Below are 22,916 nucleotides of genomic sequence, written 5' to 3' on the forward strand. Positions count from 1 at the left end.
AGGGTCATGAGGTCGGGGCTGGAAAGACACCTGCACTGGTGTGTGTCCGTTTTTCTGTTCTGTCCCATCCTTGACGTGTTTTGCCATTTTGTTTCCTGAAAACCTTGACCCGCTGCCTGGGAGGGCAGTGGCCTCCTCAGAGCCCTATCTGAGGGAACCCTGGGGACTGGTTTGGAGGCCTGGTGACAGGGACAGGAGGCTGGCTTTCCAGGGGTTCAGCCTGTGCACCCCCCGCTCCTTAAGGTGCTTTTTTTTTTGGTGACAGCTTTATCGAGAGGTAATTCACATACCATATAACTCACCCGTTTGATTTTGAGTACATTCGTATAGCGTTGTGTAACTGTCACCACAGTCCATTTTAGAATGTTGTCACGGCCCCAGAAAGAAAGCCCGTCTTCACCGGTCCCTCCCCGCCCCCCGGCGGCATGACCGGGATCAGATGACACGTGACCTGCGTCTGGCTTCTTGGCCTCGGCGTGACGTTTTTGAGGTTCGTCCACGTGTGTGTGTCAGTGCTTCGTTCCTTTTTATCATCACGTACCCGTGCTTCGTTCCCCTTAACGGCCATGGACTTGGAGGCTCCGTCCTGTGCCGAGGCCCTCTCCCTGGACGAGCTGGTGCTGCTGTGACCAGCTTGCTGAGAGCCATCAGAAGGGACCGTGTCCCGGCTGGTGCATCCTGTGGCTGGGAGGGGACAGGCCGGGCAGACGTCAGTGCGTGTGGGCTGGCGTCATCCATGGTGTTCACTCCTACGTGACTAGGAGCCACACAGGCCTGGGTCATCGTGGCTCTGCTGCCTGTGGTTCCCAGTGGCCCACTCCCCTTGCCCCAGAGCCCCTGCCACCCACTGCAAGACCTCTCTCTTCTGGAGAGCCCTGACTGCTCCACTCTGGAGTCTGGGCCTGCAGGGCCGAGAGGGTGGGATCTGCTCCCCCAGCCACGCAGGGCCAGGGGGACACAGCACAGGCTCTGCAAACCTTAGTCTTTCCGTATGGGCAGTTGAGTGGTGGTTCTCTCCTTGGGGGGGGGCCTCCCAGCAGTTCCCCAGCTTGGTGAGGCCGGCCATGTCCAGCCTGGCCTCCTGGGACCTGGGAGACATCCAGTGCTGACCTTTCTTCCCATGTCCAAGGGCCACCCCACAACTGAGGCTCCCCTCTGCCCTGTATCCTCAGCACAGCCCTGCTGCCCCCGCTGAGGCCCAGTCCCCTCCGGGTATCTGCCCTGAGGCTCTCGCTCAGGGGCCTCCTCTTCACCCCCCTGTGGCCTGTCACCGCCTGGGCATAGCCATGAGGCCCTGGCCGTTGGGTTTGGATCCCAGCTGTGCCCCGTGTGCACTGGCCGTGTGGTCACGGTGAGCTCCATGTCCTCTCTCGGTTTCCCCGCTTCGGAGGGGTGTACCTCGGCCTTCCTCCCATCTCAGAGCAGGAAGGGCCCTGGGGCCTGAGCAAAGCGAGGTCACCCCTCCCCGTTCTGTGCACTTCCTCGGTTTCCCTTGTCTTTCCCAGACCCACCCCAACCCCCTCTCTACCTGCCCCTTGGCCTCCTGAGGGTGTTACTGCAGTGGTTCTCCCCCAGTAATCGAGTTCCTCCCAGGGAGGGCTGGGGCCTGTGTTCCACGCTGTCCCTCTCGCCATCCAGCCCAGGCTGCTGACGCGGTGATAGGTGGCATGTGATGTTATTCCGGTTGTGGTTGTCTTTCCAGCGACAGTCCAGCCAGTGTGTTTTTTGTTCCCTGGTGGCGCTGAACCTGAGAGGCCAGGCTGGGGCGCCCTCAGAGTCCCTCATCCCGCGTCTGTGCCGGAGGGGGTGGGTGCCCAGTGTGCTGTGAGACCGTGGAAGGCATGCTGGCCACCTGTCCCGTGGACGGTTCTGGCCTACCTGGTGGCCTTGTGGAGGTGCCCAGCCCACCTGGGCATGTGAGGGTCCTTTGGCACCTGGGTCTGTTCCTTCTGGTTCTTGGAACCTTTGCAGACCTGGCCAGGAGCCAGGACCTGATGTCTCCTTTGAGGTGTGGCTGCTGGGGTCTGGGAGGGCCTTAGGCACCTTTTGGTGTGACAGCCCCTCCCCTCCCCACTGTTTCCCCTAGAGGAAATGCCTGGGCAGGGCAGGTGTGTTGAGCCGGCCCTGCCCCTCGCCTTGCCTGAGGTCCTGCTAGTCACAGGAAATGGTCTGTTTAAGACACTTTTTTTTTTTAATTTATTTTTGGCTGTGTTGGGTCTTCGTTGCTGCACCCAGGCTTTCCCTAGTTGCGGCGAGTGGGGACTACTCTTCGTTGCGGTGCGTGGGCTTCTCATTGCGGTGGCTTCTCTTGTTGTGGAGCATGGGCTCTAGGCGCACAGGCTTCGGTAGTTGTGGCACTTGGGCTCAGTAGTTGTGGCTTGCAGGCTTTAGAGCTCAGGCCCACTAGTTGTGGCGCACAAGCTTAGTTGCTCCGCGGTATGTGAGATCTTCCCGGGCCAGGGATCGAACCCATGTCCCCTGCATTGGCAGGCGGGTTCTTAACCACTGTGCCACCAGGGAAGCCCAAGACACTCTTTTCCTGAGGAAGAGCAGGACTCTGTTCTCCCTGTCTCCATTTCGTAGAATGGCCGACACCCCAGCTCTCACGCAGTCCACTCCTGTAGCGTATCAGCCGTGGGGGCAGCTCTGTCCGTCCAGACTGTAGTTCATGGCCCTGCCCTGGAGAGCTTGGCCTCACCTGGACCCACAGGACATCCTGGCCACTAGACCTGCTTACTCCAAGCAGATGTGTTTGCACGCTGTCACCAAGTGGGGGCAGGATTCCAGACTGTTTGGGCCCCTGGGGAGGTGGGGAAGGACCCCAGGCACCCGTGCCCCCCCGCCCCGCTCTCTTGAAGCCCCCTCTGTATCCCCAGGGTCTCCACTCCGGGGACCTTCACCGGGGCCTGGGTCACATGTAGCCCAGTGGGCAGTATGTGTAGGTGGGTGTGGGCCTGGGCCCCACAGCTGGCACAGGGGCCACACCTGGGCATCCCCGAGCCACAGAAGCCCCTGGGCTGACGTGAGCTGCAGCGCCTCTTGGTAGAGGAGGTGGGACCCCAGACCGACGGAGCCCATGCAGCTCTGTTTTCTAGGTATGGATATGCTGCCCAGGGCTCCCACAAGTGGATGCAGGTGTGGGCTGACTCAGTGGTCCCAGGATGGGTGGACTTCCTTGGGTCAATCCCTGGGGTCACCTGTGAGCCTTCTGGCGCCCCTGGTCCATGTGTTTTCCCTCCCTGACTGGAGCTCAGTGTGGGCAGGATGCTCGCCAGGGAGGGTGGAGAGGCCCCCGAGCACCCGCCAGGCAGGGGTTGACCCTTGGAGCACCTACACACCTCCCCCGAGGCACCTCAGCTCCTGAATGGGGCGGAGCCTTGTCCCCCGTGAGCGTGTCTGTCTGTCTGTCAGTCCGTCTGGGATGGGCTCCCCGTGAGTGGGACTGGGCCAGTTTCGTGAACTGCTGATAATGGAGACTGTGTCTTGGGATTTCCAGCGAGAGAATTGATTTTAATTATAGGTCAGGGAACAGGCACTTAGAGGCATTTGGGGCACAAACTAGGACAGAGGGTTTTTTCTAGAAGTAGGGAGCACACCAAGTACTGCCCACACGGCTGAGGTCACGCCCTGCACCTCTGGTCATTGCCGTGCTCGCCGGACCAGGCACTGACCGAAGCGCCCATCTCTGTGGAGGCGGCTACAGGGGACAGTCAGTGGAGGACGTACCGCGTGTCTGACAGGGCGTGGTCACAGGCCTCGTCTGGCGCCCTGTCTCTGGCCCAGGGTCCCCCTCCCCAGGCATGCGGGTGCGTGGTTGTACTTTAGCCTGTCAGGTTCTCAAAGCTTCGGGGTGATTCTGATGGACAGCCGGCCCCTGGCTGGCTGGCGGTCTCCAGGGCTTCTGACGGAAGGGTCCGGGCTGGGGTGGGACTGGTGCCGAGAGCCATCCCGGATGAAGCACTTTGGGAAGCAGTGCTGGGTGGAGTTGGTCAGGCTCTGGGTGCACGATCCCCTTATAGATCCGGAGGGGCTTGGCCAAGGATTTCTCCTGTTTCTGTTTCCTTTGGCCCCACCCCCAGCCCAGCTCTGATTAGGCAGGAGTCCTCGTCCTCCAAGGGACACCATGACTGTTAGAAAACCCAGCAGTCATCTGTGCCTTTGGGATTCGCGTTGGTGTGTGGCCGGCCGGTGGGGGCCACGGGGAGGCAGTGTGCCCTGTCCACCCCTTGTGTAGGCTCTGAGCTCTGAGGGGAGGGGCCGCCAAGACTGCAGCAGAGGGGAGAGCCCAGGAAGAGAAGGCTGGAGGCAGATGAATGGGCGTGGGTGTGGGGCGGGGTCACCCCCAGTGTGGGCCAAACCTTCTGCCCGAGCGCAGAGGGCCAGGGCCCTGGATGGTCCCTGCCGGCCCAGTGCCAGGCTCTCAGCAGCCCAGCACTTGGAGCTGCTGACAGCTCCAAGGCAGGCTTCTGCTGCTGGGACGGCAGAGGGCCCACCCACCCAGCTGGGGTTTAGGTTGCCAGGGGCCCCCTCCTCTGCCCTGATCCATCTTCCCCGTTCCCTCTCTGAGACGCAGAGAGTGGGGCCTCGAGTGTTCTGGGTGTGGGGTGTGGCTGTTGCCGGGGTTCCTGCAGTTGGCTCCCCCTCGCTGGGCTCCCTTGTTCCGGAAGGCGCCTCCAGATTGCCCTCTGAGAAAGGGGAGAGAGAGATTTGTTCTATTTCAAGGGATGTGTAATAAAGCAAAAACAAAATAACATAATTTAGATCTTCAAAAAAGATAATGGCAGAGGCTGCTCCCGTTAACCGGTGGAGTTTGATGGCCGTGGTTTAAGCCCCTTATGCATCTGCTGTTCTCATTTTAAAAAGCTCTTCAGTGTGAAAGGCGGTCTGTGGACAAGGCACCGCATCCCAGCAGTGGGACATCTTCTTTCCTTGGGGTATAAGCAGTTAGGGGTCTTCCTGGAAAAGAACAACTGAGAAGCCAGAAGCCACTGCGCCCTCTTAGGGCTTCTGTGTCCACAGATAGTATCAGGATTCTCAGTCCTCTGGGGGACTCTTTCCCTTCCCTTGGTCCCCCCCAGACCTACCCCCAATTCACCAGATCAAGCCACACAATTCCCCCTCCAGACTGGGCTGCCTACTTGGATAGCACCGTGGGAAATCGGGAGCATCTTACGCTGTCAGAGCTGGGAGGGCTTTCGGGGGCAGCACCGGGCACACGGCACCTGTCTTTTCACCCTGAGAGGTGGGCGTGTAAAACAGTGAGAAGAAACAGGTGAAGTGTTTATTTAGCGGCACGTGTCCAGAGTGTTATTTAGACGCGCAATCATTGTAACAGATACTAGTGAGGTGTTCTGCGTTCCTGTTTTTCTGCTGAGTCTTTGAAGCTGGATGTGAATTTTGTACCTGCAGAACCTCCAAGAGCACGTGAGGCAGGGGCTGCCATGTCGGGTGCTGACGATCTGGCTCAGCCCCTGAGGAAACTGAGACCCACAGGGTCCAGAGACTTGGCAGGGACCACCCAGCAAGGTGGGCACAGGAGCCCGGGCTCCATCCTCCTCCAGGTCCCAGGGCAGCAGAGCAGACCCCAGACCTGGAAGCCGTGGGTCCTGGAGGCTTGGCGCGCTCCCTGGTGGCCACCCGAGGCCTCGGCTCAGCGTGCTCACAGATTGCTGAGACCCCGTCCCCTTGGACCGCAAGCCTTTGTCAGCATGTCCAGCCCACTGGTGTGGACAGAAGTGGCCCCACGTTCTCTCCTGGGGTCTGGGCATGGGGATGCCCATGGGCGCACCCCTCCCAGCACATCCTTTCTGGACACGCCAGCGTGTGAGTGTGCTGCGCAGGGCGTGGGCAGTGGGATCTGTTTGGTCACGGACCACCACCACCACCCCACCCCACCCTCCAATCTAGTGATGGCTGTGGGCCCTTTCTCAGGAAATTGGGAAGCCCGGGGCCCATGGGTCCCTGATGCTTGCAAGAGGCACTGCACTTTCTGCCTAAGGGTGTGCGCACAGCACATTCCCCGCAGAGCTGCCTGCTAGCTGTTGCATCTGCTGGACCGTGGGCAGGAGGGCGCAGTTGCCCTTTCCCGAGCCTTGCTCTGAGCTCTTGTGTTTAAATGAGATTTTTAAGGGTCCTCCAACAATCCACTGAACCGCTGCCACGGCCCTCACCAAGCTTCACCCACTGACCCAGGCTGTCCTCCCTATTCTTGGCCTGGGTGCCAGGTGCATCAGACCAGGGAGTGGGCACGGGCCCGGTCAGCAGGGCTGCCCCCAGAAGGTGCCCCGTGGCTGAATGAATGCAGCTTGGGGGCGGCAGATTCTGGCTGTACCTTCCTGTACATCGCAGCTAATCGGGTCCCCTCCTTGTCTCCTTGGAGTAATGGTTACTAGCGGTGACAGCTGAGGCCCAAGGATTCCGCTGTCATTCACCAGCTGCAGTGGTTAGGGGCAGCGTTGGGGTTTTGAGAAACGTGGGAAAGCCACGATGGCCTATCCGGTGAGGGAAACCAAAGCCTCGGGTGTTTTCTAGAATGCCCCTCCCCCGCTCTGAGTCACTGGCTTGCTCAAGGGAGGAGAGGAGACGTGTGTTCTGATCACTTTTGTCTTCTCGGATTACAGGGCTGTTCAGCCCAGGGTGACTAAGTGGGAGCGTTCTGTGGGTCTTAAATGCTTTCAGCTGGGTGTTTCTATAGTGTGGTCTCCATAGCACCCGCTAAGCAAGGAGCAGGGGAAGGTGGGGGCAGGGAGGATGCAGGACGCCAGGAGCCTGGCCACGGTGCCTGTCCGTGGCAGGGACCGGCTTGGGGCGTTTTCTGGGGCCTGTTGCTAAGTCATCAGGGCTGTAGGGTCAGGCACGTTCTGTCCTCTGCACGTCCCAGAGAGCGCGGCCACTCCTGCACATTTGGGGAGTGTCCCTGCCGACAGCGGCCAGCAGCCAGCTTGGCCTGGAGGCTGCAGCGGGGGGCGGGGCGGGGGTGTGTGTCCTCCTCCTCCGCCCGTTCGAGGGCGAAGCTCCTCACTTGGCCTGGATTTCTAGGATCTGCCCGTGAAGTGGTGGCCTCTCTCCACAAGGAGGCAGCGTCCTGGGAAAGGAGGTCAGGAGGGCCTGCCGTCGTTCCTTGACAGAAGTGGCAGCCAGTGTCCTGGCCGGCTAGCTCTCTGCCCAAGCCAGATGATTGGTGTGGGGACCGTGGAGGAAGGGTCGGCTCTCCAGGTCCTTGTGGCCCCCGCCTGGGCTGGCCCTCCTGGCCGGTGTAGCTCGACGTCTCTCCTGCCCTATCCCAGGCACCTGTGGTCCCTGGGAAGACACTGGGTGGCTCTCGTAGCCCCAGGTTCCCTGCCTGAGACCTGAGCTGCTCCTGGCCATTCTCGGGGCTCGTTTGAATAAATGGAAATCTTAAAAATAAACCACCACTCCCTCCCTTGGCACGGGAGGCTGCCAGGCAGCTAATGAGGCCAGTGCCCCGCGTCATCTCGTCCAGAGCTGGTTTCTCTCCCCTCCAGGGAGTGGGAGCGTTGAGGTGAAAGATGTTACCGCAGCCTGAAAACCCAGAAACCGTCGGCAGGACGGACGGGGACACTGGGCCAGCACGAGGAGGAGCCGTCCTCAGCAGTGGGCTCAGGGCGGGCGGACCCTGGGGGCCCACGTCCCAGTTTACGCTGCTGTCCTGGGGTAACCGCTGGAGGAGGTGCCTTGCCCTCCCCAAAGTCCCGAATTAGGGTACAGTGGGAGGTTTCCCTTGGGCCTTCCTGCATGAGGCTCCGTGCTGATCTCTCAGTGTCTCAGCCCCTCTTGCCTGGGCGTGGGGTCTCCACGTGCCTGGCTCACCCCGCGCCCACCCCTGGCCAGCACTGGAGCAGCCCCCAGGGAGGGTAGGAGGTGGTGACCCCGGTGAAGGGCTGGCCGGCTGGGGCTTACCCTGGGGTTAAAAGCCAAACTCCTTCCGGAGCCTCGCAGCAACTTTTCCTGAGGCTGCCCCTTAAGGGGCTCCCAGGACCCCAGCCGAGCCCCTGTATGTGCCCCTGTATGCAAGGATGGGCAGGACAGGCCAAGGGAGGCGTCTTTATTCAGGGCTGGTTGAAGCCTGCAAGGCCACGCTGACGTCCCACCATCCCCTGGACATGGTAGGACAGCCACGGAGCAGAGCGGGCATGGGACCCTCCGGGGGATTTCAGTCTAGCATTGGGTATTGTTTAGGTGATAGGGCAGGCGCAGCGGGGTTGTGCATCAGGGTCCCCCTCTCTGTGAGGGAGCCCTGCCCCTTCCAGGCCCTTCTGTCCAGAGGGTGTTCCCGCCCCCAGGCTTCCTGTCCGCATAAGGGCTTCGGGTGTGAGCCACTCCCCCTTGGTGGGCGGCACCTGAAGGGACCTCCCCACACAGCACAGCCTTGCCCACGGTGGCCTCCACAGGCCCCCAGTAGCACCCCAAATCTGCAGACTTGTTCCCCTACTTCCTGGAGGAGCTACGGTGCAGGGGGTGTTCTGCAGGAGCAGGGGCTGCAGGCTCTGATGCGCACGCGTCTCAGAACCCGGAGGAGAGCACTTGGAGCTGCTCGGGCTGCTGGGGTGGGGGGCCGCGGCAGTGGAGGCAGGGCTGCCCTGGAGGCCTCTCTCCTCCTGCACAGACTTTCTCAGGCACACCCACCCCGAGGTGTGGCGGCCCTGCAGCTGCTCAGGAGGACCAGGGCCGGCTCCTTTAGGGCTGGGGTAGTGGACTGGCCCATTTTGGCTGCCCTCCCAGGGCGAGGAGAGGGGGTTCAGTGTTGAAGGCGGGGTGATCTGCAGGCGTTGGAGGGGGGAGCAGGGTCCCAGTCCTGGTGAGGGCGCTGGGCAGGCCCTGCCTGGGGTAGTGTGCTCACTCACGCTGACTGAGCTGAGCTGTGCACTGGTGAGAGTGCTGGGGACGGCCCACGCCCGGCAGGCAGGCCCTCGCCCTCCTGCTGAGCGCGCGGGAGGGGAGGGGAGGGGAGGTGACAGGAACAGCCTGCACTGCGCCCACCGGCTCCGCACCGCCCACCCACGCTGAGTCAGAGCTGGTGGAGGAGCCGGGCGAGTCAGGCGGGGGAGGCCGCCCCCTCGTGGCCTGGACCTGCCCGCGCCGCCGGGGATGGGGCTTGATTGGGCAGAGGCTGCTCCCTGGCCGGCCAAAGGACAGCGACACCAGCTTGGGGCGGGGAGTCTGTGCCCCGTGTGGAGCGTGGAGGGGCGAGAGGGGAGACAGGAAGGGGCCGGCAGGGCTCCCACACCCGGGAAGCTGGGCCCTGCAGACCCACACCCAGACGTGGAGAGAGGGGCCTGCAGGCCCCCCTGGGACAGCTGCCCCTAGTCTTGCTGGTACTTTATTACTGAAACTTTCCAACCTGCAGAGAACGTTCTGGGGTGCCCCAGTATCAAGCGGGGTCTCCTGTGTCTGCGTTCTCTGCCCACCCCATGGGATCTGGGTGTGAATTAGTCATTCTCCAGCACAGTGCCAGCTGAGCTTTCCTGGTCTACCGAGCATTAGGGTGGCTTTTATTAGGTTTGGAGTCCGGGTCCGAGGGAGGTGACCACCGCCACCAGCCTCACCAAGCAACCTGCCAGCATGGTCCCCACATGGACGGCTGCTGGGGCACCAGGGGGCAGTGGCACAGCAGGGCAGCCCCATGGCCAGGGTGAGTCACACGGCCAAGCCCCACACCAGTGCGCCGGCCGGGAGGTGTGCTCCCCCTCCGTGGGGCCACCCAGAACTGGAGGTGAGCGTGCGCTGTCCCATCGCTGGCTCATCTGCCTCTTCTATTCCCTCTCCCACCCCCAGTACATCGACGCCATCGGCAACAAGCAGGGGGAGCTGGAGAGCTACGTGTCCGACGGCTACAAGACTGCTCTCACTGAGGAGAGGAGGAGGTTCTGCTTCCTGGTGGAGAAGCAGTGTGCCGTGGCCAAGAACTCCGCCGCCTACCACTCCAAGGTGGGCGCTCGCTCTGCGCGGGGCCGAGCCCTTGTGGGCGAAACGACTGCTTCCCCCGGGAGCACCGGGACGCGTCCAGCCTGGAGCTGTCGTGAAGGAACATTGTGCTGAACATCCCATGTGTTTTGGATTTCCCCAGGGCGGGAGTTCTGGAAGAGTCACCAGGTTAAAGCTGCAGATGCTTTAAGACTCCCGTTAGAAGTTGCGGGCTGTGTTTTTGAGAGCACTTACACTAACAGCCCACTAAGAGGGTCTCCTCCAGGGATCGAGCTCCTTGGGAGGGGCTGCAGTGCCAGGGAACCCCTACAGAGGCCAGCTTAGGCCCCCGGGGCCAGCGAGACCCAGAGGACACACCTCCCCTGCAGGGACAGGTAGCTTCACTGAGGCTTCTGTTCCTGTAGTGCACAGGTAGGAGCTGGGGTGGGGTCAGAGCTGTCTGCGGGAACATTCCAGAACGTTCTGAGAGTTAGGTGTGGTTAGGCAGCTCAGCCAACCAGGTAGGCCCTCGTTTGTGTCCTTTTTCCATAAAGGGCTTCTGCGGGTCAGCACCTCATACACATGCTTGATCTGACTCAGCTTCTGGTCCCCAGGCGGGAGCTGCCAAGGAGACAGATGCCCTCCCTCCGCGGAGAGGCTCCTGCTTGCCTGGGCCTGCCCAAGGGCCTGCCGCCACCACAGGTGCAAAGCAAGGATGGTGACAGGACTTACGTCCTTTGCAGGGTTGGGGGTCGGGCCACCCCACCGAGTGCGGCTTTGCCGGCAGGCCCTGTGCCCCGAGGGTTCACTGGCAGCAGGGCGGTACTTGCTGCAGTTCTCCAGCAGGGCCTCCGCAGCGCCCACGCGACCCCAGGCAATACTGTGGCAGGCATATGCGCCCTCTGGCGGCTGGGCCCCGTGACTGGTCAGGGAGAGCGCAGGCCCATACGTGCAGGAAGGGCAGGAAAGCAGTCCTTTTCCAGGATGCCACCATCCTGGATGCCAGCCCCCTGGTAGGTTTCAAAGAGGCACAAGCCCCCCGGGCTGGGGCACCGGGGCACGAAGGCAGCACCACCCCAGCCTATTCCCAGCAGCAGGCGCCTGGCATTTCCCTGTGCCTGGGTTCAGGCCCGACAGCGACAGGGCCGTCATCAGGGTGGGAGCCCTGGGCTGCGGTGCCCTGATCCTGGGTTGTCCCTGTTAGTACAGGGTCCCTGCTGACCTGCTTTCTCACCAACAGCCCAGACCCATCAGCTATTTCTCTCAACCAGGAGCCAGTTAGTAAATATCTCGTTCTGGTTATTGCACAAAGAAGTGGCCACAGATGGGTAAACCAACGGACGTGGCTGTGTTCCAGTCAAACCTCGTTCACAGACGAGCAGCCAGCCCTCGGGTGGTTGTTTGTTGGCCCCTGGTTTAAACCAGCAGGTGGTAGAGGGGGCCACGGCCTGCTCCAAAGGGCTGTTTGTCCAGCAACCTCCAGTTTCCCCATGTGGGCGCCACCTCCCTGCCCCAGACACAGGTCAAAAGAAGTGGGAAGAGAGACTTCCCTGGCGGTCCAGTGGTTAAGACACGGCGCTTCCATTGCAGGGGGTGCAGGTTCAATCCCCGGTCAGGGAACTAAGATCCCTCATGCTGCACAGCACTGCCAAAAAATGGGGGGAAAAAAGTGGGAAGATGAGTGAGGAGAGACAGTGAGGGCTGGACAGACCCTTCCGAGGTCCTGGAGACCGTGACTGCCCCAAGCTGGGGGGCAGCTCCACCCAGGGGGGGTCTGGGGTCTGCAGTGGAACATGGGTTGTGTCACCTGTTGCAGGTAGGGTAGCCCACTTTGGTCAGAGGGCCAGGAGAGGGGGAGGGCACAGCTGCACCCCAGGCCCTGAGTGTGTCCATGTCGTGGACACAGGGCCCCTGAATGGGCTGCAGGGAACCTCAGGCTGGTGTCTCACTCTGGCTGCACCCCCATCCTGGGGCCCCGGTCAGGCCTGTGGCTTCCTCATCCTTTGTCAGGCCCTGTGCTCTTCTGGCTAGCTGTGTCCTGGGCAGGCCCTGGTGCACACTGGAGGGACAGCTGGGCTTGTGGGCCCCTGGGTGGTGCCCTGATCGTAGCTGGGCTTTGGGCAGCTCTGTCCCTTCCCCACAGTCTCCTCTGTCCCTGCGAGGTTTCCTGGCCCTCAAGTCTGCCCAAGTGGCGCTCTTCCTAGTATCTCATGGTTTGCCCACAAAGGGCCTTTCTGTTCCGTGGCTGACCACTTGAGCACCTGTCCATTTCAGCTCCCTCGGGCCCCTGGGGAGGCCCGCCCTGATCAGGCCTTGGTTTGATCTCACTCCTGAGGGTCCCTCGACTGCACAGCTCACTGCATCTTCTCAGCCCCTTTCCTAGGTCGGGGGTCAGGGACCTACAGGTGGCTCATCTGGCTGTAAGGTACCCCACCTGGTGAAGAGCAGCCCTAGCCAGGTGTGCCCCTCCCGGGGTGCCAGGCGGGAGCCAGGGGGCTGCATCAGTGAGGTCGGCAGCAGGCCCTGGGCTCCCCCAGCCCTGCGGGCAGGCTACAGGAGCCTGCGGCCGGCCCTCATTGCCACCCTGTTTGGTTTTCTCCGCTTCAGGGCAAGGAGCTGCTGGCACAGAAGCTGCCGCTGTGGCAGCAGGCCTGTGCCGACCCCAACAAGATCCCAGACCGCGCCGTGCAGCTGATGCAGCAGATGGCCAGCAGCAATGGGTCTATACTCCCCAGCGGCCTGTCGGCCTCCAAGTCCAACCTGGTCATCTCAGACCCCATTCCGGGCGCCAAGCCCCTGCCGGTGCCCCCTGAGCTGGCCCCGTTTGTGGGGGTAAGTCCTTGCTCTGGAAAGCTTTATGGGGGTGTGGGGGGATGGCCCCCCTTGGCACCAACGGTTGGCATCCCGTAGCAGCTGGGGTGCGCCCCTGCTGGGGGCAAGGGATTCTCCACACTGGCCTCACCCGGGCCGGGCCCTCCTGCCACACCGCCCCCATGCCGCCTCTTCCCGACAGCGGTTGTCTGCCCAGGAGAACACGCCGGTCATGAATGGCGTCTCAGGCCCCGACAACGAGGACTACAACCCCTGGGCTGACCGCAAGGCCGCCCAGCCCAAGTCCACATCTCCTCCGCAGTCTCAGAGCAAGCTGAGCGACTCCTACTCCAACACGCTTCCTGTGCGCAAGAGTGTGGCCCCCAAGAACAGCTACGCCACCAGTAAGAGCTCCGCTGGGGCCCCGGCCCTGCCCGTAGTAGTAACATCACACCTGAGGGGAGGCTGGGGAGGTCCAGAGGCTCGCAAGTGTGCATGCCTGTGTGCAGCACCCCGGGGGCCCCTTTGAGATTGCCTTCCTGGACCCTTGGGCTTGGCCAGGCTCCCCCATTAAGTGAACATGATAGGGCGGGGCAGTGTGGGGACGCCAGCAGCTCAGCTGGTGACAGGAGCAGGTGGATGACGCTGGGGAGGGCTTTGCTGACCGTGGCACAGGTTCCCGCCCTCCCACGTCTGCCGTGGTCGGCACTCTCCCTCCTGCAGCCCCACCGGTGGCCTCGGCCCGTGAGGGTCTCCTGAGTAGCAGATGGGAAAGCTGAGGCTCAGGCCCAGAGAATTGCCCCTGCTGATGAGTGGCAGGTCAGAGGCTGAGTCCACACGCACCCCAGCTCCCAGGCCCTTCCGCAGCGTGAGCCAGCAGCCCTGGAGGCCTGGTAGTCGCCCATCAGGATGGACAGTCCACCTCCAGGCCCACCTGGGGCCTCCTAGCCGCTCACCATCGGGCAGCTGAGCTGACGGGAGGGTGACCGTGCCCTTACCCGCTCGGGGCAGAGATCCCCCTCACACCTGCCCTGTCGTCCCGGCAGCCGAGAACAAGACCCTGCCCCGCTCGAGCTCCATGGCAGCTGGTCTGGAGCGCAATGGCCGCATGCGGGTGAAGGCCATTTTCTCCCACGCGGCTGGGGACAACAGCACCCTACTGAGTTTCAAGGAGGGCGACTTCATCACCCTGCTGGTGCCTGAGGCCCGTGACGGTTGGCACTACGGCGAGAGCGAGAAGACCAAGATGTGAGTCCTGTGTGGGCAGTGGGAACGTCGGCCTCATGACCTGGTCCTCAGACGTCCTGACTCTGGGCTCTGGGTCCTCCTTTGAACTGATGGTCCAGGTCCCACGCTTCTGTTGGGAGGGACAGATGTAGCCGAGGGCCCCCCACCGTCCCTCACTTCCACATCCCCTGACCTAGCTCATCATCCCACGTGTGCCCTCCCAGTCAGCAGAGGCCAGCCTTCCACCCCAAAACCTTTCCGTGCATGTGAGCAGCCCTCGCGCTGGGGTTCTAGAAGTGGCCTTGAGCCGGATGGGCCGCGCCGTCACGGCTTAATTGAACGCCTGTTGCCAAGAGGCTGTGCCAACGCCTGGCTCTTGTTCAGCCAGGGCCCGCCCAGGTCAGGGGCTGTCCCGTCCCACCTGCACGCTTCACACCCCACTCCACCGCCACCACCATTGTCTGCATGCGTCTGTCCGCCGGGTGAGAGACCCCTGCCCCGGGGCAGAAGCAGCCTGCCTTAGCCGGGAGGAAGATGCTGCGCGGAGCCTGGCTCTGGCCCACTGGCAGCCGCCACCCTTGAGGGGCAGCTCTGAGGAGCGGGGGCACCGGCAGGGCACCCGCATCCCCAACACCACACCTGCCTCCCCCAGGCAGCCTCTCACGTTGGTGCCGTGGTTCTGTGTGGCCAGTTGGGGCTCCGCCCAGCTGGGCCACGTGGCAGGAAACCAGCCCTGTTTGTTGAAGAAGTAAGAGCCCTGCTTGGGTCCTGGCACCTTCCCTCACCCCCAGCCTGGCTCCCGTCCGGAGCAGGGCAGTTCCGAGCTGGATGCATGCCCCGCGTGGGTGCTGCGGTCTCTTGGTCTCCCTGGAGCGCGCACACGTGTTCCCTCAGGTGCAGCCAGGCCGGGGAATGGGTGGGACTTGGCGCCGGAACGCAGAGGCCCTGGCACACTCTGACAGGGTCTGCTCTTCCAGGCGGGGCTGGTTTCCCTTCTCCTATACCCGGGTCCTGGACGGCGACGGCGGTGACAGATTGCACATGAGGTGAGCATGCCGACAGGGGCAGGTGGCCCATAGCTCTGGGAAGGGGCTGCGCCTTTGAGGCCCTAGGGTGCAGGGGTGCGGAGGTGCTCTGAGGGCGGCATCTGAGAGCCCCGGGGGTCGCTGCCAGCTGTGGGGGGCGGGGTGGGGGCCCCGTGAGCCCCCCAGGTCCCTCTGGCCCTCGGGAAAGCAGGAGACTCGCTGCCGGAGCCAGCAAGGGGCTGAGCGGCTGCCGTAGGGCTCGGCTCCCCTCCCGCCTGCACGCTTCACACCCCGCTCCTAGGAGGGGGCTGGCCCACCGGGGCGGCATGGCTGCACCCCAGGCCCCAGAGAGCAGCCTCTCGTTCCGCCTCCCTTGCGGGGCCCGGCGAGGTGGGGGGCCCGAGCTGACGGCCCTGTGCCACGTCCCCACAGCCTGCAGCAGGGGAAGAGCAGCAGCACGGGCAACCTCCTGGACAAGGAAGACCTGGCGCTCCCGCCCCCCGACTACGGCACATCGTCCCGGGCCTTCCCCGCCCAGACGGCCGGCCCTTTCAAGCAGAGGCCCTACAGCGTGGCCATGCCTGCCTTCTCCCAGGTGAGCTGGGGGCCTTGGCAGGGGCCGTTGATGGGTGGGCTCGGCTGCAGTCCTGTGTTGGCACCTCCACTGGAAGGCTGTGGGCTCGGGGGTCTGGGCCTGGCATCTGCACCCCTGCTGTGGCCACCTCAGGGGGCACAGCCAGACGTCCTCTATAGTCTCAGGGCTCTAGAGAAGGCACGGCGGCCCCTCTGCCTGCCCTTCCCTCGGGCTCGGGTGCTGCCGGCCTTGAGACTGCACTGGACGCTGCCTCTCGGGAGGAGCCCCTTCCCTGAGAGCCGTGGGGCTCCTGCCATCATGGGTCCGAGTGCAGATGAGTGCCTGCCACTCAGGGCCTGAGACGTGGCCGGAACCTTCTAGTTAGTGTGTTTCTGGGGCCCGTAGGAGGCAGGGCCAGGCACGCGAGGTCAGGCCACCTGGTACCAGGCGACCAGAGGCAGAAGACTGAGGCTTGGGTCCCCGGTGGATCCCCTGATGGATCCCCCGTGTGCCTGGTGGTCAAGGCGGGGCTGGGGTGTGAGTGTGGACGGTGCTGCACAGCTCTGCTGGGGAAGCTCGTGGGGTGGAGGGGGCCCAGGCTTCCAGGACGTTCATCTGCTGTGGCTGCGTGGTAGGCGGGGGCCAGCAGCTCTGTTCCGGTGCCGCTCTCTAGGGCAGGGCCTCCCTCGGTTTGGGGGTTGGGGGGCCCAGGCAGAGGGGAGAGAAGAGAAGAGAACTCAGGTTTCTCTAGGGTTTGAGCAGCCAGAGAGTTGACCCAACAGCTGGGGCTCCCATATTGACAGTGTGATGTCAGAAGTGGGTGAGGCAGGGAAGGGCTCTGGGTGCGTGGTGGCCGACTCTCCCTTCCAGCTGTCCCTGTCCTGTCCTCGGCCACCTCTCCTTCCTGTGAGGAGGGCTCAGCTGGCATATGCTGTGTGAGGTGTCGAGGGTGGAGGGAGCCGTCTTCAGGGAATTGACGGCTCAGGCAGAGTGAACACGTGATTCGAGACAGCTTAAGTGGTGAGAGGGGCAAGGCCGAGGTGGTGTGGCCGGACCCTTGGATGGAACCTTTCAGAGAAGGTGATGTTGGGACCAGTGGCCAGGGCAAGCAGCAGGGAGGGAGAGGCTGATCCCACCTTGGGAGAGGCGTGGCGCCTCGGGGGGCCACAGGGCCAGGCTGCGGAGCAGTGAGACACTTCAGTCCCTCTGCAGCCTCACCCAGGCCTCGGCCGGCCTGGCCTGGAGAGGTCTGACCACTGCTTGTTGCTCTCGCTTCCTGGTTGCTGGTTTTGGTTTTGATGCTTAGAGAGCTGAGGAGGGTGTCCCCAGTACCCCTCAATGGCTTTGGGGCGGCAGCTGCTTCAGGGCCAGGAAGCTGCAGCTGGGTGTGGGGCGCTCAGGGGCCGGCACAGGCGTGCATGAGGCAGGCGTGCGGGTGACCTTCAGTGCAGCCGCCCTCCCCACGCCAGCCTCCGCCAGCCTGGCTTCCCCGATGCCCCACCGTCAGTGGTTTCAGGCTCTGGGTTCCCCAGGAAGCCCTCACTTGCCAGGTGTTCCTACCATGTGACCTGCAGGGCCTAAGAGCCATAGGGAACATGGGTGGAAGGGCGTCATCAGGTGATCTGTCTTGTGTGTGCCCGGGAGTGTGAGCTCACCGTCGGCCGCTGGCCAGATAAGGAGACATCCCTGTGAATTGGGGAGGTCACTGCTCAGGAGGGGAGGGGCCCCTTCATGTCCTCAGCTGCAGGCAGCACTGCACACCCTGGGGTTAGGAGGGGACCCTGCCCTGCAGATCTGGCCTCACCCCCTGAACCCCAGCCTGACCTGTTTCTTCCTTTCCTCCCCAGGGTTTGGATGATTACGGAGCACGGGCCGTGAGCAGGTAAGGGGTTTTGAGACTCGTCTTGGGGAGCTGTGGGTTTTGGGGAGCTGTCCCACCGGAGGCTGGAGTTGGGTGTCTCCCCTCCCAGGCCTGCTCTGTTGGGGCCTGGCTGGAGACCATGGTGTCGCCACTCTGAGTCAGTGAGCGGGGCCCAGGGTGCCTGTTCTCTGCCCCTCACCGCGTTGTGCCTTCCCCCAGTCCGCTCTGTAGGGCAGGGCCCTCGGTGCAGGATGCCCTGTCCCCTGGCAGTAGCCCAGGGTCCCCAGATAACGCCGAGTGGGGGAAGCAGCCCCTCCTGGAGCTGCCTTCATGCTCCCCTTGCGGGCAGGTGGGTGGGTTGGAGCAAGCCGGGCCTGGCCCTGTGCCCAGGCCGGAGTCAGGGACCCACTGCAGCCACTACTGGGGCTCCCATTCTTTCCTGGTGGGGCCCTCGGGCTGCCCACAGCCGCAGCATGACCCCCTCACCTGGTGGTTTTGTGGCCCTGCTCTTTCCTGGCGTCCACACCTGCTTGTCCAGACCTCGGCCAGGAGGGGGGCCCGCCCCTGGGCTCGTCTCCCCGGAACCAGCCCAGGCCGGTGCAGATGGCTCAGGGCTGCAGCCTCCTGAACCCCTGACCCGGGCGCAGCCCTTGTCCAGGCTCTGGGGGTCTCCTGTCACCACTCCCCCAGGGCCGGTGGCCAGTCGCGCGGCTGGGAGGGCAGCTGCGGGGGGAGGTGTGCGGCCCGGCAGCTGTCCTGTGCTTTGTTTCACAGCGGCAGTGGCACGCTGGTGTCCACAGTGTGAGGACGCTGACCCCGGGCAGCTGCTGCTCAGAAGAGCTTCCGCCGTCTCCCCACCCCCCCCCACCCCGGTCTGTCTGGTCTCCATCGGTTTCCTCCTCGGCTCTCGTTGGTTTCTTCCTGGGTTGTTTCTCTTTCCCACTTGCCCCCTCACCCCCGCCTTTTGGTTCGTGACCCCAGACTCTGTGATCCCCCAGGGTCCATGGTGCTGCCCCATCTCCGCTCCCTGTGTTTACACGCCCCCACCCGTGTGTTGGGACCTGCCGCTGGGCAGCGCGGGCGGGGTGTCCTCGCCGCTACTCCCCATCCGCCGTATTCATGACACGCTGTCCCTCTTTGAAGGCTCACCGTGAGCCAGGTCTAAAAAGTTTGAAGAAAAAGAAAAATCTTTAAAAAACAAAAAAACAAAAAGATAAAAAACAGGAAAAGGACTTTTTTTTCCTGAAAAACAAAAACAGATATGCATGGACTCCGGTGTACGTACTGTTATCTCTGCATCTGACCCCCCAGCACACGCTGGCACCTGTGTCAGGAGAGGGAGGGTGCTGGGGGCTCCACAAGGCTTGTGGCCCCGGGGGCATCCTTCCAGGCCGCATCCAGAGAAGGGCTCGGGCTGAGCCGGGGGGCCTCCTGAGGAAGCTGGCCGCTCCTGTGAGGGAGGCCGCAGCCCCCAGCCCTGCCTGCCCGCCAGGCCGGGCTCCTGACCGCTTCCTTGTCCCGGACGCCATTGGACGATGTACAGACCAGAGCACGGCGCCAGCCTCGGGGCGCCGTGACCGCACAGTGCACTGGCGGGGAGGGGGACCGGCCGCACTCGGACATTCCAAAGACTTCCAGAGACCACCCCCAACCCCACGTGTTCTGGAAATCATTTCTTTAACCAGCCTGTGAAAGAGTGAGGGCGGCTCTGGGCGCTACACCCCTGCACCTGCCGTCGGGGAGCAGGCAGTCCCTGCCCAGTCCTCCCTAAACGCTCTCGTCTCTCTGTGTGTCTTGGTGACTTCAGAAACAGACATGCTGGACTGAGTGGCTGGCTACTGGTATTGCCTCTTCACGCCTTGAATCTGGGAAGTGAGCGAGGGCGCAGCCGCTCCGTCCTTCCCGCCACGGGAGCCCCCGTGAAGCTGTGGACGCTCCTTTTTTTGATGTGATTTAGCAAAACCCTCCCACCCCCTCCCGTGGACTAGAACACGGCTGGTAGCATTTGTGAGAGAAGCAGCTCAAGACGCAGACAGACCCTGTTTTATAATTAAGGAAAAAACAAAGCCAGAACATGGACCTTTGTAAAAAGAGCCTTCTATGTTGGTGTTCTAATTTTGCTAAAAGATCTCAAATCCAGGGGATTCCATGCTCAATGGATGAATGTAGACACAAAACCGCAAAACTTGTATGAAGATGTAAAGTGCTGAAAATATTTTTCGTTTCCTTTCGTCTTTTTTTTTTTTTTTTAATCTGAATTGTGCCCTGTACTGCAGTTGTTTGAATAAAAGTTTTATTTATTGCATCGAGTTGGGTGTGGCGCCTCCTTCCAGCCCCTCTGCGTGTGTCCGGGCCACGTGCAAAGCCTGGCCTCCTCGCCGACAGAGTGACCAAGGTGCAGAGCGTGCCAGGCCACACTGCTCTCCCTGGGGGCGCCTGGGGAGGCCCGCACCTGGGGGAGAGCCACGTGGGCCTGATCCAGGGACGCCCTGCTTGAGCTGCTCCTTGGAGCTGCCTCCCTGCAGACCCCTCCCGCGGGCTGGAGAGCCAGCTCTGCCCTGTGGCTGGTGGTACATGCTCCCGGCAGCATATGCTAGCTGCCAGGCGTCCCCCCATCCTCCATCCGGCTTATGTCCCCTCGGAGTCCTCAGACCTCACTCCCACCTGCTCCACGTGCATCAACTGAGCCCTGTGTTTCCTTGCAGTGCCGATGTGGAAGTGGCCAGATTTTGAGCGGCCCCTGACTAGAGTTAGTAAGTTGCCCTGGTTTTCTTATGCTGGGGTCCGAGGGTCTGCTGAGCCTGCGTCTGCTCTCGGTTCTGGGTCTTTGCCTCCCTGGACCTGTCCTTGGGCTCTCGGATTTCCTCCCTCTGGAAGCTTGCGGGTCTGTCCTGGCCCTCTGTCTGGGTTCCCTGTTGCTTCTGCTGGGTGCTTTGGCCATAATCGGGGTGAAGCCTGGTGATCAGCTGCGAGGCTGGCTTTGGGCTCCTTCGGCTGAGTGCCCCTCAGACCGGTCCCTGAGCGTGGGTCTGAGCCCGGCCTGGCTGGCTCCTGGGTTGGTGAGTATCGCAGCCCCTCGAGGGCTGGGGAGACCAGGATGGGTGTGGGGATAGTGCCATGGCCTGTGCCCAGGTGAGAGCCACAGGCACGCGGGAGCAGCAGCATGCATCTGCCCCGCAGGGGATGAGCAGATGCAGTGGCCCCGTTCTGCGCAGGCTCAGCTGCTGTCTGCCCCGACATGGCTCCAGGGGGCTACTCCAGGCTTCCAGAGCAGGCCCCAGGGGCCTCCTCCAGCTCCCAACTGGTGATGGTCCCTTCCCCTGTGCCCTTGGAAAGCAAGCGCCAACAGCTGGGGTGGGGCGTGCAGGGGGAGCCCACTGCTCTGGGCTCCTGTGCCTGGGTCTGGGCAGCACTGCTGCCCCTCTGCCCCACCCCAGCCCTGTCACTGAGAAGTCTGCTGCGCGAAGCTGGCACGTGGGCCCTTTACAAAGATGGTCATCACTTCACCTCCTTGGGTGTCATGGAGATGCCATCCTCCCTCCCTGTGGGCAGCAGGTCCTGGACTCTCCCTCTCCCTCCTTCACTGCCTTTCTTGGTTTTTTTTTTGGTGTGTGTGTTTGTTTGTTTAGGCCACACTGCGTGGCTTGTGGGATCTTAGTTCCCTGACCAGGGATCAAACCCGGGCCCCCAGCAGTGGAAGCGCAGAGCCCTAACCACTGGACTACCAGGGTTTTTTATCTATATATATGTTTGTTTGTTTTTTCCTGCCTTTCTCTTGATGAGTTGCAGTGTGAGTTCTGGAAAACTCTAGAGACAAGTGCTCCTGAAATTGGGGGATGGGAGAAATGACTTTGACCCTGGCTCAGCAGTGGGTGACCTGGGCCACTCTCCTCCCCTGCATCTATCCCTCTTCTTCCGAGATGCTTTGAGACACCTGCATCTCCCGCCCCCAGCTCTGCTGCCCTCGTGGTCCCTCTGAGCTGGTGGAGCCCAGCTGATCTCACCCACTGGAGGTACTGGAAGGGGGTGAAGGCTCAGGGAGGCTCGTGTGGCCTCTGCCTAAACCCCACCCCTGGATGGAGGGCAGAGCCCCAGGGGCACGGCGGGCGGGGGTGCACTCATCTCTGGGAGCTCACAGCACGGCGGCCGCAGGGTCTGCCTGTCCTGATGATCCTACCAGGTGCGGGGGTGTCACAAGCCACCTCTGGTTGGTTGAGGGACGTTGCTCAACTTTGCCAGAGCTCACAGCCCTGGGAGGAGGGCCGGGGAGGAGAACGACTCAAGTCCAGAAGGGCCGACGTTCTGAAGTTGTGCCACGTTTTAAGAGGAAAACGTGGAGGAAGTTGAAATCTATACTGTGACTGCTCTTCGCTCCTTCTCTGCCCCGGAGTCACCACAGGACACAAGCCACGCTTCGTGCTGACCGGGCTGTTCTCAGAACCACCCCGTTTCTTATTCAAGAAGTGGATTCAGAAGATAACCGAAGGTGATTCCACCAAATCCTCAGTGACGAATGTTTCATGAGCCTGGACCCGAATGCTGCTTGGCTGCAGGGGTCCCACCTCGTCAGGCTGTAGGGGTCTGCAGAGGACTGGGTGGTGGGGACAGCCATTCCTGGCGGGGGGCCTGGCTCATGCCTCCCTTCACCATGCCCGGGACTTCAGGCCTGCCCCCCAGAGGATACAAATCCATTCCGTATAAAAGCTACCGGCTGTCCCTGTGTCCCTGCTCAGGAGGGGGACAGAGCCCAGCCACCAGTCGGGCACCTGAGTGCCTGGTGGCCCTGCCTGGGGAGGGGCCCTGGCATCCTGACAGCACTGGCTCTCGCATACTCCAGCGTCTCCCATTTGGGTCAAGAAGAGCTTGTTCTGTGTCTGGGTGGTCGTCTGTTGATTGGCCCCGGCGTCCACCCCTGGGCAGTGACGGACGTCTGCAGGACAGCAGGATCAGCAGTGCCTCAGGTCCAAATCTTGTCATGTTTTGTCATCCCAGTGTTGACCCAAGTCCCTCACCTGGGGTCACTCAGGTGCCCTCCCCGGGGGTAGCTCTTAAGCCTGTTCTTTCACAGAACATCCCAGAAGGTGGTGAGCACCCAAGGGGGCCTCACACTTCCTCTGATGCTGAAGGGTGGGAGTGTCCCACCCAGGGGTCTGTGGCCGGGGCTGCAGGAGGGAGTCGCTCCAGAGGTCTGGAGTGATTACAGCTGCCACCTCCTTCCTCAGAACCTGCAGTGTGGACAGCACATGCTTCTTCCATGGTCACACTGTTTTGGGGGACGGTGTGGGTCAGAGGCCAGACACCCTCTTCAGGGAGGTCTTCCTGGTTCAGGTGGTAGTGTGGGTTTGCCACTGACCCTTTTTTTTTAATTGAAGTATAGTTGATTTACAATGTTGTGTTAATTTCTGCCATATAGCAAAGTGATTCAGTTATACCCATATATATTCTTTTTTATATTCTTTTCCATTATGGTTTATCACAGGATACACTGAATGTA

General features: G+C 62.2%; 1 protein-coding gene and 1 long non-coding RNA gene across 7 annotated transcripts in view; both read left to right on the forward strand.

Annotated features, from left to right (window-relative positions):
• BAIAP2 (BAR/IMD domain containing adaptor protein 2) overlaps positions 1 to 22,916 on the forward strand; it is a 71,346-nt gene that overhangs the window by 44,059 nt on the left and 4,371 nt on the right. The window contains exons 7-14 of one of the 6 annotated variants that reach the window (XM_027080961.1): positions 9,796 to 9,948; positions 12,532 to 12,756; positions 12,938 to 13,139; positions 13,782 to 13,983; positions 14,940 to 15,008; positions 15,420 to 15,582; positions 17,409 to 17,443; positions 20,128 to 20,175. In XM_027080961.1, the coding sequence (XP_026936762.1) occupies positions 9,796 to 9,948; positions 12,532 to 12,756; positions 12,938 to 13,139; positions 13,782 to 13,983; positions 14,940 to 15,008; positions 15,420 to 15,582; positions 17,409 to 17,443; positions 20,128 to 20,155 (1,077 nt within the window). In that variant the 3' untranslated portion in view covers positions 20,156 to 20,175. Of the gene's footprint in view, positions 1 to 9,795; positions 9,949 to 12,531; positions 12,757 to 12,937; positions 13,140 to 13,781; positions 13,984 to 14,939; positions 15,009 to 15,419; positions 15,583 to 17,408; positions 17,444 to 18,196; positions 19,732 to 20,127; positions 20,176 to 22,916 lie in introns of those variants that run through there. The other 5 variants (XM_027080963.1, XM_027080960.1, XM_027080965.1 and 2 more) reach the window with 5 other exon arrangements.
• Positions 21,096 to 22,396, forward strand: LOC113606539 (uncharacterized). Its single transcript, XR_003427594.1, has 2 exons — positions 21,096 to 21,435; positions 21,662 to 22,396. It is a non-coding gene; the product is annotated as an uncharacterized LOC113606539 (long non-coding RNA).

This window comes from Aethalodelphis obliquidens, unplaced genomic scaffold (assembly GCF_003676395.1).
Source record: "Aethalodelphis obliquidens isolate GAN/ISIS:26980383/991018 unplaced genomic scaffold, ASM367639v1 scaffold44, whole genome shotgun sequence".
In the NCBI taxonomy this organism is placed as follows: Eukaryota; Metazoa; Chordata; class Mammalia; order Artiodactyla; family Delphinidae; genus Aethalodelphis; species Aethalodelphis obliquidens.